This window comes from Bombus huntii, chromosome 7 (genome assembly GCF_024542735.1).
Source record: "Bombus huntii isolate Logan2020A chromosome 7, iyBomHunt1.1, whole genome shotgun sequence".
Lineage (NCBI taxonomy): Eukaryota > Metazoa > Arthropoda > Insecta > Hymenoptera > Apidae > Bombus > Bombus huntii.
In genome coordinates, this window is record NC_066244.1 from 9,383,996 (window position 1) to 9,402,386 (window position 18,391).

General features: G+C 30.1%; 2 protein-coding genes across 8 annotated transcripts; one reads left to right on the forward strand and one right to left on the reverse strand.

Moving 5' to 3' along the window:
• Nucleotides 1-65: 65 nt before the first annotated feature.
• LOC126868062 (FAST kinase domain-containing protein 4) lies at nt 66-3,597 on the reverse strand. 6 transcript variants are annotated; one of them, XM_050623229.1, is made up of 11 exons: nt 3,286-3,537; nt 2,558-2,606; nt 2,350-2,488; nt 1,858-2,244; nt 1,629-1,778; nt 1,293-1,547; nt 1,019-1,166; nt 859-945; nt 627-785; nt 441-516; nt 66-338 (listed from the first exon to the last, which is right to left on the reverse strand). In XM_050623229.1, exons 3-11 carry the CDS (start codon nt 2,476-2,478, stop codon nt 119-121), a joined length of 1,611 nt encoding a protein of 536 aa, XP_050479186.1. In that variant the 5' UTR covers nt 2,479-2,488; nt 2,558-2,606; nt 3,286-3,537; the 3' UTR covers nt 66-118. The 6 variants fall into 6 exon arrangements, with proteins under 6 accessions (XP_050479186.1, XP_050479183.1, XP_050479187.1 ...); XM_050623226.1 differs by lacking the exon at nt 3,286-3,537 and adding an exon at nt 2,837-3,220; XM_050623230.1 differs by lacking the exons at nt 2,558-2,606; nt 3,286-3,537 and adding an exon at nt 3,544-3,597.
• Nucleotides 3,598-6,030: 2,433 nt separating this feature from the next.
• On the forward strand, nt 6,031-18,209 carry LOC126867698 (synaptic vesicle glycoprotein 2B-like). 2 transcript variants are annotated; one of them, XM_050622508.1, is made up of 10 exons: nt 6,032-6,229; nt 11,595-11,651; nt 12,002-12,163; nt 13,445-13,607; nt 13,953-14,074; nt 14,342-14,580; nt 15,755-15,939; nt 16,432-16,745; nt 16,845-17,132; nt 17,247-18,209. In XM_050622508.1, the coding sequence occupies exons 1-10, from the start codon at nt 6,193-6,195 to the stop codon at nt 17,288-17,290; spliced, it is 1,611 nt and encodes a 536-aa protein (XP_050478465.1). In that variant the 5' UTR covers nt 6,032-6,192; the 3' UTR covers nt 17,291-18,209. The 2 variants fall into 2 exon arrangements, with proteins under 2 accessions (XP_050478466.1, XP_050478465.1); XM_050622509.1 differs by lacking the exon at nt 11,595-11,651 and having other exon boundaries at nt 6,031-6,229.
• Nucleotides 18,210-18,391: the final 182 nt, after the last annotated feature.

Sequence of the window (18,391 nt, forward strand, 5' to 3'; positions counted from 1 at the left end):
TAAGTATATTTTTATAAGTAATTATTTATATTATTATAAAAATTATAAGTAAACTATAAGCATAATTACATCCTATAATTTTTTTATTTATCGAATATTACAACATATGAAATCATAGTTAATTATTATCCGTTTTTTTCCGAAATATTTGGAATATTTGATGTCTTAAGTAACTTGTACGCTTTTCAATTTTATCTTCTATACCAAAATATTGGTAAGGTATAATTAATACTTCATAATTGTTACATCCCAATAAATGTCTATGCAATTTAATTAATCCTTGATAATCTGTATCTCCTAGGCACATGTCATAATAATCAACTAATAATAAAGCTATCCTAAAAATGGATTAAGTATGTCATTTAATTTATGATTCTTAAATATACTATTATATTGAAATTTACATTTACATATTATTTCAATTTCCTTTTCATACTTACTTAATGAAATTTCCATTTTTAGTATCACTATCCATACTAATAAAATTAAACTTGTGATCTACACATATTTCAGCATCTATAATGTTATTTAAGTATGATATTATACTCTATATATATATTAATAATAATTAATTAATATATATTAATTTTTAATGAATACACATCATGAAATATTTTTTTAAATACCTAAAAGGAACCCCATGTTGGTATTTATACTCATATTGAAATGAGATGTAGATGGCAACATATTTTTTAATGTGACTTGTAGTGCTTCAACATACGCTTGTTTTTGTTTTGTACGTTTGCTCACTATACGTGGTACTATCTCATTATTCAAAAGAGGTCCTAAAAATATTGGTTAAAATATATGTAAATTAACTTATATCTTTTTGAATACCAAATATACATTCTACCTTACCGGAATAATTGTTGAGTGCATATTGTGCATATCCATTGATATTTAATAATTTTAACTGATGGGATAATTTTTTGTTGATTTCTGTATCTATATAATAAAATTAAACATTAATTTATTATCAATGTAAAATAAATCCTTCATTCTAATCATAAATACTAACCAAAGATCAATATTTTTGAAACAAACTTTTCATTTAATACAGATTCAGCATGTACGTTTTGCAATATTTTGAATACAGCAAAGCACCATACAAGATTTAATCTGGCAGAGTATTGAAGTTTCTCAATCTCTGAATTTGGGAAATATTCCTAATTATAAGATTATATTTTAGTGCATTTAAACCTCTTTTGGTTGAAAAATGTATTCATTCAAATGAATGAAAATTCAAAGCAATAAATAAATATAACTGTCTTAAGGTTTCTTATGGTACATACCTCTATGATGTCATTTACATATTGAGAATGATAACCTAATGTTGCAAATGACTGTAAAATGCTTGCAATTTGTGTGTTGCTATATTTTATTTTGGATTTAATAATGTCATCACATAGCTGATTTAAAAATACATTATTTTTATATCTGACAAATGCCATAGATTTTAACAAAGATATTATTGTTACAAAATTAGTTTCATTATCAGAAACACTTTTACTCTTTATGAAATCTTTACAAATTTTTTTAAGTAATCTCTAAAATAAATTTTAGTCTACTTTTATATATCTTTTAATTATTAATTTTCATCTTAAAGTAAATATTATTTTTGGCCTTACCTCATCAGAGTAATTCAAAGTGCTCATACTAAACATTAGATTTGAACATGCTTTCGTACTCAGTAATTCATGATATTCAATAATATTGTTAAAGAAATAATTTAAAAGTTTCACATTTCTGTCACCTGCTTGTGCTAATTTATTTATATTCTACATCAAATCACAAATATATATATGTATATATATATATATGAAATAAAATTAAAGAAAAGTTATTTTACCTTTTTACCTTGATCATTGCAGACGTTGAAAGATTATAATACTGAGAAAAAAAATCTTCAGTATTAAGCGGAGAATTTTTAAATGTTGTGTTGTTATCTCCTGTTTGGCTTTGTACAGAACTTTTATTTATTTTAGTACTTGATTTACTTTCCTCCTTATTATGTACCCAAATCGAAATAGCTTTGAGAATATGCAAAATATCATTTTGAGGCATAGAAGATGTTTTCACAGTTTCTAGTATTTCTTGTACAGTTTGTGCTTTTTTAATCTTTTCAGTAATTATTGGCTTTATATTTAAATCTTTACACAATTCTATTTTTAATTTATCCAATCCCAAGTGTTGTTCATCAACTATCGTTATATTTGATATCATTTCCTTTATTTGGTCACCAAGCTTTAACAAATCAACACTTATTTTCTTAGTAAAGTAAGATAATATTTCTCAAATATAAAATAAGTGTGTAATTACAGAGTTTTATTAAAAAACATAAAACTTTACCTTAACAGCAGTCTTCGACTCAGAGATTACTGCTACTGTATTTGTACTTAATGATGCATTTAATCGCCATAAAAATCGAGAAGTAAACCTGGTTGCTATTGTAAAAGCTGCCGTATTAAATTGCAGCATTTTTGTGACACTGCAATATTAATTCATATAATTATAAAGAATAGAAACATTGAGATAAATAGTATGAATTAACACATACCTATTAATTTTATTTAAAGATTGTTATTAGCGAAGTCTTAATGTCACACCTATTTTATTTACAAAAGAATAACTTAAGAAAAAACTAAGATTATTATATTACACTTTTTAAATTGTAAAAATCAAGAAACTCATAATGAGGTTAGGTTCTAGTTCACCATAGTCTTAACCATTGATAAAAGAATTCTATTATAGCGTCGATTGTCACTGTTATATTCAAGGACAGAGAAAATACAATTTATTACATAATTTAATTCTATTGGTGCATTGTTTTTCTTACCTCAGTATGATTGAAAAGGATTTGTTTTATTGATGTACATGCAATGTTTATTCCTATTTTTAATAACAGTGTGCAAGAATCGTATATTTGTAGTATGAATGAAGTAATTTAGAAAATTAATTGACATTATCAACACTGTACATTTTATTTAAAAAAGAATCTTTTAAATTATAAGTATGCTATAATTGACTAAAGATGATAACAAAAAATTACTCTCTTAATATTACTTGATAGTACTGTTTATATAAGAACGATGTTCTATAAGTTACTATACAATAGTGGTTTCTAGTAAGAAATTTTTACTTAATACTTTTATAAAATATATTGAAATAATGTATTTATCTCATTTGAGATATAAAGATGAAATGTACTGTTTTATCATTAAAACATGTGCTACTCTAACCTATTTGATTTATATAACTTTATTATATATATGAATTCTGTATTACCTGATGTTATCAAAAAACTATTTTCAATCTTTCGTAGGTTTTTTCTCTTTGAATTAAATAATCTCCTGTATCTTTCTGTTTTAAATTATATTACTAGAAATTTATTACAAGTTTCATTCAGATATTTTAATAAAATTCATAACATTACATTAAAAAATATGTCTTCTCTAATTACATGTTCCAGTCAATATAGGAATACATAGTGTTTTTCTTCCTTTTTCACTAAAATTTTTAATTACGTAATAATACAACACGTACCTAGGTTAGAAGGAAGAGGAAACATCTACTATAACTGAACTTTCTACTAAGCCATTTGCGCCAAATTGAAACATTGCTAGTAGTATCAAACATTATATACAGGGTGGTTGATAACTGGTGGTACAAGCGGAAAGGGGGTGATTCTACGCGAAAAAGGAAGTCAAAAATATAGAATAAATATAATTTAAACACAAAAAGTATATATCAAAATATATCATTCCTTTCACCAATTATGATATTTTGATGATCTTATCATGATAAGTTATAAAAATTATACAAAAAATAAAGCGGAAAAATAAATAAATGATGTTTAATTATAATAAGATTTAAATATTTTTTGAAAATCTCTTATTTGATACTCATTTCTTGATTAAATATTGATTATTTTTAATTTCAGAGATATTTAATTTATTAAATTTTTAAAATCATATAATCATTGATTAGAATAATTATGAGATAATGAAGGCACTTATACTTGTAATCAATATTTAAATACGTATTAGTTGCAGTTTATTCTATCGTGGATTAATATATTTGTAGTACTCATGATAAAAATAATACTTAAAGAATATGTCATTTTTTTCGCTTTCTTATTGACATATTCCATCATAGTGAAGGCGCGACAGTAAAACAGTACCTACTTATATTGATTCATTCCTAATCGCAAACCCAACCCAACACAACCGCACCCAACACAAACATTATTACCAATCTTCACATTTGTGTTAAAGGACATATGTAATTGCTGATGCCAATCAAAATTGGAAATCTTATCTCAGAATCGGTTTTACATGTCGACTTTCAGTTATAATTATAATTATACATACGTATTAATATACAATTGGGAATATAAGTATTAGCAATTTTAAAGCAGAATATCTGCTTTTAAATTTGATCGAACGACTTAAATCGTTCTAAGTAGTTAGCAGGATTAGATTTCTGGACGACGCGTAAAAAAATTTTTGAAAAAATTTTTGTTCTTCGAAATCCCGAAGAAAATGGTAAACATCACTTCTTACGACCTTTTTATCTGAGCCAGTAACGAAAATTTGAAAAGTACACTTTTTAGCTTTATATTAGTTGTGTACATGTTGAAAATTTCTCGCAACGATTGTACAGAATCGTTCTCGTTACTACGTGATCCTACAATATTTCTTCCGGATTTCTCTTTGTCCATCATCGCAAACAGTACATTTATTCGGATGACAATTTTCCAGATGTTTTAAACGATTTGTATGATGATTTTGCAATTTTCAATTTACAAAATTAAAGAAAGGCCGACGCGTAACATGACGAACAAACATGCGATGCTATGCACTGGAAATGTCGTATGTAAGTACGGTGACTTCTAAAACTGTCGCAACAGCCTTTGAAACTGAATTCAATTTGCTTAAAATTGGATCGAAAGACTTGGAATTTTTTGAGAAGTTAGGAGGATTACTTTGCTACGTAAAAAATTTGTTGGAAAAACCGCAATTGATTGGAATGGCGAAAAAAAAGTATTATACAATATCACATATTTTTTTACCCGTTGCAATGTAATTAATAAATTGTTTTCGTTAAATGTATCGAATTATACCAATATCAAATTGCTGAATATTAATATTTTACTACTTTTATATTATATGCACACACTATGTTATATTAGTCTAATTTAAATTTAACGCTGATATAACAACTATGTATCACTTGTAAAATTATAATATACCAACGCAATTGTAATTGTAATAACGTAACAAAGAACATTTTTATTATGTACTTTTATCAATATTTATCCTTCGTTCTATGATATCGATATTGTTTAGCTTTCGCACAAGAGTCTTTAAGTCCTGAGTGGTAACTCAAATTACGTAATTACAGTTATGAAAAAAATTCTAATTATATAAACGTAATTCTTAAGTATGTATTTGAACGAGATAAACACCTGTTAATCGACACATAGTTCCTAACTCTGAAGCAAACTAAATGTTGCAACTTTTACCGTGGTATTTATACATATTCCAAAGTTTCGTAAAGCTAAAGCTCGTACAAACTTAATTGCTATCATTTACTTGTTCTTTGAACCGATAATTATCAAATTATTGAATTACAAATAAAATACATTTTTTATTCTATTTATTATTTGATGGATTTCGTTTAAATTTGAGCGACGTACCGTTAGTCGCAAATACGCACGAAGATGAGAATGAAGATTGATTCGCTAGAGAGAAAAGATGGACACTTTGTATCGCGAATATAATTTCCTTGAAAGTTAAATCACTTTTTACGCTTACGCGTTTTGACGAACGATCGCGAGTTGCGTATACACGAAGAGTTTCGTCGCCGAAATCTCGAAACGCAACGTGCGTCACTGGCGATGCGAACAGGCGATACAACAAATGGGAAATCAGTTTTGCACGTGGAGGTTCACCGGCGCGAAAAGTAGGGGAGACGATTTTCGGTTTGGCGAATCGCGCGGGGATTCGACCCTGGCCGATCGTACAAGCGCATGACAATATTTAAAGAGACGCGGCCGTGGATCGCGCGAACGTTTTCCATCCGCGCTACAGAGGGTAACACATAAGATTCTGCCTGCTTTCAACGGCAGTCTTTGCTCGCTGTTTGACAAGAAAGAAGACTAGTGTTCTAGCCGTTGCAAGCTTAATCGCTATGGTTAATCAGGTTGCCTCCTTGTCCTATATAGTGGGTAAGTATTTCCTACCAATTTTTCTGTTTTCATTTTCTAGTAAAATGGGCCATTTTATTTATTATTTTTTTTTTTTTTTTTTACTCTTCTTTAACTATATCGGAACGATGTTGAGATACGTTCGTTGACAATGATTTTTGATAGGGTATTATTCAGTGATTTGATAGGATGTAATTAACACGGTAATTGATTATTTCCTCATTTTAATTTTTCAATATTATAAAATACAGTATCATTTGCCGTGTATATTGTAGTTTATCCAAGATGATTTTTCGAGGGAGATTTGAGTAATTTATAAATATGAAACCGATCGAAAGAAGATATAATAAATATAGCGATCTAAACTATTCGGTGAACATTTGATTTGTGAAATTCTGAAATATTTAGGTTTTCACGACATTTTCAAATAATTTATCATTCTTTTAAATTTCTTCGACGTTGTTTGGATTGTTGTTTTTATTAAAAATGATTTACGTTTAAAATCGTCGAATCATTCTCTCATTGAGTTTATCGAGTTTTTATGTGAATAACAGAAAGTAGCATTTCTAATTTGCAGATTATTTAGTAGCACGATATTCTATCTGGATTTAAATAAATGTTGATTTCTTCGATTTTCTTCCTGCATGATTTTATAATGGTTATTATTATTGCGATCGTTCTACATAGAAAAAGAGATTCTCACGTGCGAGATAAATCATTTGTGAGAAGGCTATCGTAGTACGGAATTTTAATAACGTGGGATCAAAATAGTTTAGCATAAATATTAAGCAAAGATAATATGCGTATGCTAAAGATCATTTTTAAACAATCCATCTACCCGGCTTTTTTTCCCTTTCAACGAATCATAACGATGGCTGTGATATTTTAAGATTTTAATTAGATTTTAATCGGATCCGAAGAATCGTTTATATATGCCACTGGTACTACGCCAGCAGGCTCATAATAATAGGAAATATCAGAATGAAAACAAAATGTAGATATAGCCATTGCTTTGAAGGATGATTATTTCAAGAGTTAAAATTTGATATTAAATCTGCTTCACGATTTTTATGTAATATCATTATTTTTATAAATATCTCGTTAAAACAGTTTGCAGTGCTACGAAAAGATTACTTAGAAAAATTATTTTGTATGACTACAAAAGAAATAACATATTGGCAACAGGCTCTTTACAGGTATAAACATGATTTCAGTGTGTTACGTTCAAATTCGATAAGATGGAAAACTGCAAATACAAAGATATTTGTAAATAAATTATATTTACAAAGCAAAAATCGTGTCCGAGTTTATTATTTTGATTGTGAAATATTTAAAATGCCGATAAACATCAAATGTCATAGCATATTGATAATCGATATCTTATTTTTGGTTACGATACGATTTGGAAATTGTTTGAGGCTGTTTGAAAAATTGTGTAATTATTATGAAATAATTACTATAATATTGCATTATTAAAAGGCTTATGATCGTCAGTTCTTTTTTAAATGACAGAGGACAAACTTTTGATTGACCTGATTTACTTAAAACATTCGAAATTGCCAAACGTCTCTCGTAAACGATCGAAAATGTTGCATTTCAGCGAATTTGTCAATATTAGTGAAAAATACGCGTGAACGTAATTTTTGAAAGCGTAATGTCCTTTTGCGTCATCGCTTGTTCATCTGCATTGTTACTAAACAGTAAAATGATAATCCGCAGCTAAAACAATTCTGACCATGAAAACAAATGTAGGTAGAATAAATTAAATTCCACAATCAAATATTTTGCTTTTAACGTATCGTATTATACGATACCAGGGTTACTTACGTCATTGATTGACTGTGCTTTCTTACGTCAATGACAGGTATTGTTGATGAAAAGACGCACGATTGAACGATGAAAACGTTATCAAAATCGTGAAACTTTTCTAACTATTGTGTACATATTATACTGTACATCATCAAGGTTCGTCATTTTTTAATAGTTCATCATTTCGTTAAATTACATAGCTAACGTTATTATTCGTTTGTCACCTGTATTTCGATAATTATGCATTTCGCTTAATTTTTATCGTTTAAAAATGCAAAGAACGAGTTATGAAAGATTCGATATCCTCTTAGCCAGAGATTCTTTAACCGAACTACGTGTCTTTCGAGGAAGCTTGAATTTGATAAAGAAGGAATTTTGTTCTCGATCGTACTAAACTACTCTCTGAGATAAATATTGAATTATCGAATCGAGATTATTGATACAAAACTTTATACTTTAATGTCTCTACTTCGATCGTATCGTTTCGCTTCTCCCTCCCCCGCCCTCCGCCCTCAAAAAGTAGCGATCATTTTCTATTTAACGATAGTTACATTTTTCTTAAATGTATGATTTTTCATTTACGCTTATTACAAGTGTTTTAGGACAATTACGATTATTGAATATCCAGTAAAAATTGGATGCTGTCTACTGCTTCTACTTTTCACTTATTTTCTTATAAATCTGCTACTACATTGGCATACGCTTTGTAAATGTAAAACGCTAAATAATGTAAAATTTGTCCGATTTTTCTAACAAATTCACGGCCAATAATAGTTATGGGCAACGGTACTGTATCTATTTACGACAAATCAAATTGGTTTCGTTTCGTATTCGCCGCATAAAAGTCATGTTCCTGTATAGCGGTATAATCAAGCGAAACAACATCAAAGTAATTATTGTTGAAGTCACAATAATTACTTCCTTCAACCTTTGTTGCTGTAATTTCGATCCAAACCTGCTGTTTGTTCGTGTATTTGTCAAAAAGTACAGGGGGTCGATCTGCAGACATATCCGTCGTATTTGAATATGCCACAGGTGGTACGATAGAGGAAATGTTAGAATATAATTACTCCTTTTCATTATCATTTTATCTGCCGTTTATATTAGCAATCGATCGATTTACGTCACTTCATTGATTCGATTTCTAAGCTGGCTGATTGCTGAAAAATATTTGAACAAAGTCATATTTCTTCGTACAATTTTTTTTCTTTTATCAAAACACCTACGCTCGATCTATTCAGCGATATCGAATAGGATGTTTAATAGAAATTTTAATTAGAATTGCTTTCGCGGTTTGGAATTCCCCGTAACGAAATGATCATGAATTCTCCGAAATCTTCTTCGTCAATAATTTTTCGTCAACTAGCGATCGTTGGTGTTATCTTAACGAATTGTCTATTAATTAACGCGAGTGTACGAAGAACGGATAAGGATGCACGTACATATTTTCGTAGAAGATTATGACAGATATAGATCTTACTGTTTCTACGATGTTTGCAACGTGACTTACCATTGTTATCAAGCGGTTAAGAGATGATCTAATATAGAAATGTTAACACAGTTGTATTGTTCGTACTTGAAATTAGCTATTTGCGAAGTAAGCTTTCATACAATGAACAGAAAGGGGATACGTGTTTTCGATTCGTCTTGTGATCTCCAAAGGATGAAAAAGCACAAGCGAACGGAATTTATTGTTATGCGAATGGAAAAGCATGCGCCATCGTAGTAGCGACGACCAACGCCCAAAGTTAGTTTCTTAAAGATTCAAAGAGAGACGAAGGAGTTTTAAACAAATATCCCAATAAATGCGCGAAGAGATAAATTTGCCACGTTAAAGGAATGTTGGATTTCAAAATTGTTAGATATAATATAGACTTGCTTCTTTGTAATATTCGATAGAATTAATTTAATTTTAAGCTGACAGTATTGACACGATAATTGATCGATAAATATACGCTATATAGGTGAGTTAAGAAATTTAGACAAATATCATAACTAATTTAGTGAATTATGATACAGTACCTATATACATATATCGGATGTCAACATAGCTAATAATAGTACTAACTATTTAGCAAAACTGTATGCAGGTTAAGTATACAGCTGTCCTCTTTTCTGGTATTTGGCTCGTTTCCCACAGCACGAGATCTTACAATTATTTTCGATAGTCTGTTTGTTATTTACTATATTTATCATAAGCTAAATTGCGCGTGACTTTATCGATTCACGTATTTCTATCCAGAAAAATTGAAAAACGTGACTCGTGTATGTGAATAAAATGATTCAAGAATTGTTTTAAATCGTTTTCTACGTTTGATTTATTTTATTTACCTTCGATTATTTTATATTAAACATGGGGTTGAATAAAAGTATTCTGTTTAACATGATAAAAATTCCCTTTTCTTGCGATTAACAATTTTTATAAAACATACGTAATGTACTAGCTGTCGTTCAGTCTTATCTGAAGATACTTTTACAGCTAAAGTTATGTCGACCTTTCGTAAAGACAAATTTAATGGACTTCGTTTACTGTGCATTTACCATCAATTGCTGGTGTCACTATCTTGATTGTGCTAATGGTAATTAAAAACGACCCGGTAGAATGTCAAGAATTCTGTTTGGCGATATTCCGCTCTGTGTATGATAAATTTCACCTTACACAATATCGACTTTAATTGGAGGGCTAAGTGGAGAAACGATACAAATATATATATATATATTTTTTTTCGAAGGTCGAGGTAAATAAATGAAACTGTATATAGAGCCTGTATTTATCTAGAAGATTTTGTTTTAAAGCTCTGAGCTTTTGTAAATATCTATAAGAATGTGATTTAATATCTGAGAACACAGATTTCTCTATTAAAATTTATCTTTCTCGTGAAAACAAAGAAAAGATTTTCTCTTTTCTATAACTTTCTCTTCTTGATTAATATTTTAAAAAATAGCCCAGTTTGTGGTAAATCGTGTATAATCGTGTTATAACATTTTCAGAAAAAAAAATAATCAAAGTAGCTCTTAAAACGATTTATGTTAAAAATAAATATTCCTGCCACTAAATATCATCATCTTTTTTGACATAGTTTCTTATACAGTATATTTAATAGTAACAATATAAATAATCAAATAATAAGATATAATATTTGCAAAATTGTTAGTTGGATCAATTGTGAATATACAAGTTGGAGACCGTGTCCTATTCACGTAATGGTAAATCGTGAGTTTATATAACATTTTTATGAAAATAATGATTGTCATAGCATCGATATGGATCGCATGTCCTCGATATTCGTTATAGCGACTTAAATCGAAGGTGATCATTAAACTGGTATAATATAAATATTGCCACTATAGCGTTAATTTATATGGAAATATTAAATTGTAGCTATTTTCTCAAACACATATAAAAGTTAACAATTATAGGTACATAGTTAATTCATAAAAATATTTTTTAAAAACTAATATAATATAACTAAAATATTCCCAATGTATACAACATTCTATACTACATATATTTATTTTTTACTGAATTCTTTTAATACAAATGTCTAATATACGTATGTGTTTTTTGTTTGTTCAGAGAACAATGCAGGCAAGGAAAGCGCTGCAGATTTCGAAAAAGCCATCAAACTGTGTGGTACGAATTATTCTTTTTGTTTCTCTGTTACTTCATTTTTTATTATTTTCCATTTACTTTGTTATTCACTTACGTTCATTAAAACGATATACACGGTTCTTTAATACAAATTTAAATAATAACACTGTAACCAGAAATTATTAATACACTCTAGCGCAATTAATTTTCTATAATCCTACATTTTCTACAATTTCCACATTCACAGTGTATTAATCCTTCAATTCTGAGAATTTCTTGATTTATATACAATTAATTACACGAGCAGATACTCAACGTCATGTTAGTATTTAATTAATTTGACCACTTCAAACGGCAAAAAGACTAATGGGAAATTTAATTTACTGTTTTAGGGTACGGAAAATTCCACTATGGCTTCGTATTACTCTGTGGAGCAATGTTCCTCTGCGTTGGTTGTCAGAACGGAATAAACGCGTACATTTTACCATCCGCAGAGTGTGATCTCGATTTGAGTTCTGAACAAAAAGGTCTTTTGAACGTCGCCTTTCTCTTAGGTATCAACACAATCATGTATTTTTATTTTAAGAATGCGCGTGTCAAAAGCAAACGTACGGCCGTTACGTTTATTTCCGAGTTTCTAATCTTCCGGCTGTGAAGTCTGTCGATAATGTATTTTTTAAATGTATCCTTGAAATCCGGAAGCTTCGGAACTTGCGAAAACAAAAGAAGTATAAACGTAAGATTATTTAATTTTTTTAAATCGTTCGAATATATAAAAGAAACCTCAAATACTTTCGTATAATTTGTCCAATATAGCGAAATGAGAACTGAAGAAGTTACAAGCTACTGAACGTTTTGCATAAAGGTTTTTCTTCGTCCTATGTTCATTCGTAACAGCTTTGTTTTATTGGAAAATCAAATTTGACCCCTTAAAATGGATAGGATCCACATTGAAAAACGATCATTAAAAACGTCTTCGTTTTTTCGTTTCCTTTAGCAAATGGATTAAGTGAAAATGGAAAAGTAAAGTATTTATGATTGTTTAATTTTATTCAATTGCATTATTCGTTATTTGCCAGTCGCATTTATTCTAACTATGTTTTCAGTATTTCCACAAATTGGAAATTTAATTCGAATTTAATTGGAATTCAATTCAGAAAAACTAAAGCATTATCGATAATACTTGGAAATAAAACATTTTATGATCTACTAGATGTGTAAAATGATTATATTATTTATAATGCAACAAAATGTGGTTGCCAAGTACAATAGTAAAAAAAATTATTTAGTAGGAACATAAAAATACTACGATATCCCAACTACCTATGTACATTTATTGCAATGTATTAGACACGTTAGATAGCACTTATTTCATTAGGAAAGTTGAAGAGCAGTTTTTTATATAACATCCCACTCGTAGCTTGTACGACTAAAGTCGATTAATCTTTCCTTGCATATAGTATTCGTCGAAGACAAAAGTCGTTACATGATCTAGGACGTTCAAAATACGAAATTTCTATTTTGTAACAATCAATTATACTTTCGTAATCAAGTTTTTTTTTTGAAAAGAAAATACTCAAATACGATATGAATTATCGAAAACAATTGTATTCTATCGTTCAATTGAATATTAAAACAAACTTACTGCGAAAAGTTAACTTATAGGAAGAAATTTTTTTTCTTATTTTTCTTATTTACCAATTTACATCCTCTAAACTACGAACTGTAAAAAGATAGAATCATGTTAATATCATCGTAATATTGTGACGATATTGCTATGGTATTTATCGGTATTTAGTTCACGTTTAATTTAACCTGATATTTTCTTTCATTAGGCGGAGTTGTAAGTTCCCTTTTCTGGGGAGTATTTGCAGATGCCTACGGAAGGAGATATATTCTCCTCCTTACTTTATTAAGTGACAGTATTTTGTCAATTGGAGGAAGTTTCTCTCAAAGCTTTAAAGTGCTGTTAATTTTCAGAGCACTCAGTGGATTCTTGTAAGTATATTACATATTATGTAATAAATATTGCATTATATATCTAGTCAGTCCATAGTATCGTGCTCATTTTCGCATATAAAAAAAAAAAAAAAAAAGAAAAAGAAATACGAACTTAACGTTTATTTCGATCTACGATATATCTTTCGTTATTTTGTATTATTCCTTGCAATCTCGATAATATATGAATTTTTGTAATCGCTTCGTAAAATTAATACGACTTTTACACAAGTCGCGTGTTCGTAGTAAGCGCATGAACTTGCAAAAAGGATTTTCTGTTATATGTTAATATTATTTATTATAATTTACGTATATTATTTTTTAACAATTACTCTTTGGCTTTAGCATAGGAGCTCCTGGTTCTCTCGTCTATACATATCTTGGTGAATTCCACACAGCGAAACATAGAGTAAAAACTATCTGTTACGTAGGATTCTTCTGGACCCTATCGTGGTTGATATTGCCTGGTAAGAATCGTTTACAGTCTTGTAAAACTCTTATTTACTAATACAACTATTTGAATAATAAATAATTATAATAATAACGAATAAAATTAAATAATTAACTAACAAATTTAATATTACATTTTTTAGTTAATGATCTTGGTACGTAATAATCTAATAATTGAAAGAACATTGATCAAATGTTTAGAACAATTTCATAATAATATTTCTTAAATATGTTACACATAGAAATTATTATGCAACTATATAAGGACTTTCTCTGTTTGTTAGGTTTGGCTTGGATTATCATACCGCTGCCAATATCCCTTCGATTCAATGGCATGTTGTATAATTCTTGGCGACTCTTTCTGGCTATTATTGGAATACCAACGTTAATGGTAACTTTGATCGCGGCTAGATATCCCGAAAGTCCGAAATTTTTGGTCTCTCAGGGAAAAACGGACGAAGCACTGGCAATTTTACGAAAAATCTACGCGATAAACACTGGCCGTAACGAGGACGACTATCCCGTAAGCATCGATGCAACTTAATAATTTTGAAATTAACAACATTACAAAAATTGCAAAGGAAAGCACAGACACTATCGAATCATCATCGCCTAAGCATTTGCTATCAACAAAATTAACAATTGTTAAATTAATTAATCTTTCAATCGTTCAATTTCTATTTTCTTAAATATCGCCTATTTTGTAATTTAAGGCAATATTATTTATTGACAAATATTCTTATCAAAATTACTACGGCTATTTAAAGTACATACATCGTGATTTTTAATTTTTTAATTTTATTTCGTTATCAAAGTAGAGAATATTAAACATACAGGGTACAGGTGTCAGGAAATTTAAATTATGACTGTAGCTGGATAATTCCTGTACTGTAGCTGGATAGTTATACAAAGAAGGTGAAAGCATTGGCAAAGAGCTCGGAATGAACTCATCAGAACTACATTTCCATGTTTTACACATCTTGAGGCAAGAGAGTTGAACAGTTTTGAACGAACAGAATCGTTTCGACAATCGACGAAAAACTTTCACAGAACTGAAAATATTATAATTAATAATAATTATATTGCGTGTGCCGTAGTGTGTTGAGTATATACTGAGCATGTTGTATACGTTGTGAGTGTTGTATGCAGTGTAGCAGTATTTATATTGTAGCCATATTTATTATAAAATGTATACATTTAGAGAACTTTCGGACGCGTACATCTGTTACGATGCGGCGGACGGTAATAGCGCAAAAGCGCGATGTTTATACGCCGGAAAATATCGCAATAGGACTATATCCAGCGCAAAGACATTTTGCAATATAACTCGACGATTACGGTACGTTAAAATCTCTGAATACGATGATCTTCTCTACGACCTGTACGAGGTAAGCTGCCGCCCATATATCGTTGGGATTGAGGATCACTGTGCGCCCCGCTGCTTAGGCTGACCTCCTTTTGTTCGTGTAAGGAGGTTTGCTCGCGTGCAGGGGCATTTTAACCGATTTTTTTAATTGTCAATAACTAAAAACCAAAACCGAAAACGCGATCTTTTTTATTATTGATCTTCGTTTTGTTTCAACTTCAAGAATCACTCGTTGAATTTCCTGACACCTGTAGCCGAACACCCATGTATATGTAAAAAATATGACGAAGGGAATAAATTCGTGTCTAACGATGTTGTACTTGTGTTTCAGGTAAAAGTCTTGTTGTCCGATGATACGATGAATATTAATAATGTTAATAATACGTCTTTCTCCGCGTCCAGAGTACTAATGGAATTGCTGAAAAATATTTGGCAACAGATGCGTTCGCTCGCGTCACCGCCACTTTTGAAATACGCGCTTCTCTGTTGGACTATTTACTTTGCGAATATGTGCGGGTAAGCTGTTCATAAATCATATCGCGGATACAATCTTGCCACGCTTCGATTAAATTCTAGCCCGTTAACAATCTTAATGTACTTGTGATATTTGCTACAATTTTGTAATACAAAATACTTGTCACAGTGTTGCATATCTCTCATATTTTATAGATAGAAACAGAGTAAACAGAAATACGAATAATATCAAACAATTACATTATTTCCTGTAAGAAAAGAAAAGATTGGATATAATATTAATCAATTCCATATTAATGGAACGTCTTCTTATTTGATTTTCAGATTAAACAGACGTTTCTCACGCTAATTAACATAAAAATCAAGAAAAATGTATATATTAAATATTTGTATAGAAACCTGTGGAATTCCCTGTATAATTTAATGAAAGATTCGATATCTTAATCTACTAAATAGATTGTCGAGGAATTTTGTAATCGATCAATTACGTTATTATATCCTTTACTAAATAAAATTCATCTTATAATTTTTCAGATACTATGGATTCGGTTTATGGTTACCAGAGCTGTTCAATCGTTTTGAAAGCTACCAACATTTACATCCCAATCGAAGCGTAAGCGTTTGCAAACTAATCCAAGAAAGTGACCTGCAAGCTACTGTGACGCCAGCGTCAAATATTTCGCTTAATTCAACGAACGTTTTAATTAACTCGACGACTGAGACTGATTGTTCATCTAACATGGACGAGATGGTTTTCATCAATTCATTGACGATCAACGCATTTTGCTTGCTTGGCAACATCGTATCTGGATATTTGGCAAATCGCGTTGGCCGACGAACAATTCCAGGTAAATTTGAAATATTTTCATTGAAACGAATTTAGTGAGTTAGACGGGAAAAGCGTGCGAGGTCTCGTTTAAAAATTGCACAATTCCTTTCTGTTTCAGTAACAACCATGTTGTTGGCTGGAATGTTTGGCTTCGCGATATACTTCGTCGAGTCCTCCTTGCAAATTTTAATGGTGAGCTGCATGTTCTCGTTGATGATAGTCACAGCAAATTTCGTGATCAGCAGCATAGTGGTTGACATATTTCCAACGCATGTAGGCGCCGTTGCGATTTGTATGATGACCTGTTTTGGCAGAATTGGCGCGATCGCCAGCAATTTAGCCTTTGGAATGTTGCTCGACATCAGCTGCGAGGTGCCAATCTTTTTGGTCGGCAGTATAGTGATCTGTGAGTAAACATCTTTATTCCTTTCAACTTGTCCAGTTCCTTTGCTTATTTCCCTTTTTTCCTTATGTCAAATCAAGTTTCATTGATAATAATTAATTGTTCGATTACTTTCAGTTGGAGGATTGTTGGCATTGATTCTTCCACAGAAAAAGAGTTGAACATTTCCCGGTAAAGGAATGAGAAAAGACGCGAATAATACGCTTATTACAACATTTGATCATTTCGTACATTCCAACAAATTACACCCTTTGTACACGTGAAGCCAGTATTTTTTCCAAAACATCAATGAGAGACAGTTTGACTTGATTTCATCCGACGTTCAATTATGCATATATTTGAATAAACTATAGGCCATAGTTCGTGTCTGTAGCTATTATTTTTGTACAAAGTGTCGTCGAACTGTCTTTCTCTGAACTGTAGACTTTTCCAATTCGCACGAACATCATTCGAACGAATATTTAAATAATTGTGCGATTACGTTACACGGACAGTATTTTATCAGTTCATTCTTCTTCATTATTATAATAGTAATTAATGTTATTTGCATAAATAATATTTTGATGACTGCTAGTATTAATATATTGTTCATTCTCTGTTATCGTTTCTTCATAAGCAGTTACAAGAAGTGAAGATTGAGTTATTCGAATTTCTTTTAAGAACGTCTTCTAGGATACCTTTTATTCCAAGTTTAAGAAGTTTACAGTTACGTCATTAAATGTCATTAGTTTATAATCAAAGGAGCAAAGAAAGACGTTGTTAAAGATACAAGTGATACTTGACAGTGGTTTCAACAAATTCATAATTACTGTGCTTGAATAATAATTATGTCTAAATAGAAATTGAGAACGTATAGGAAGAAGCGAAACTTTTCTAATTTGGGACGACGTTTTTAAACTCGAAGTTTATTATTCCTATTACAAAAGATAGCATAGTATTGTCTAGTGTTACAATGTATGCGTGTTTTGTCTGTACGAATGAAGTGTGTTATAATCATGTATATACGAAAATGTGCTGTACGAGTAAATGAAAGATCAATGTAGAATAGATGCGAGAGGAGTTTAATTTTTTTAAACAATTTGTCACTCGTTGTATTTCTGTATTAATCCTTTTCCATTCCACATTTTCCTCTTTATTCCTGTAAAAGGACATACGCGTCTAGAAAATAATTTAAGTTAGTTAAAATATTAATAATTCTCATTTATAGACCTCGAACATCGGTGAAACAAAGGTTTTATTACTATCACGAATGAATTTTTTAT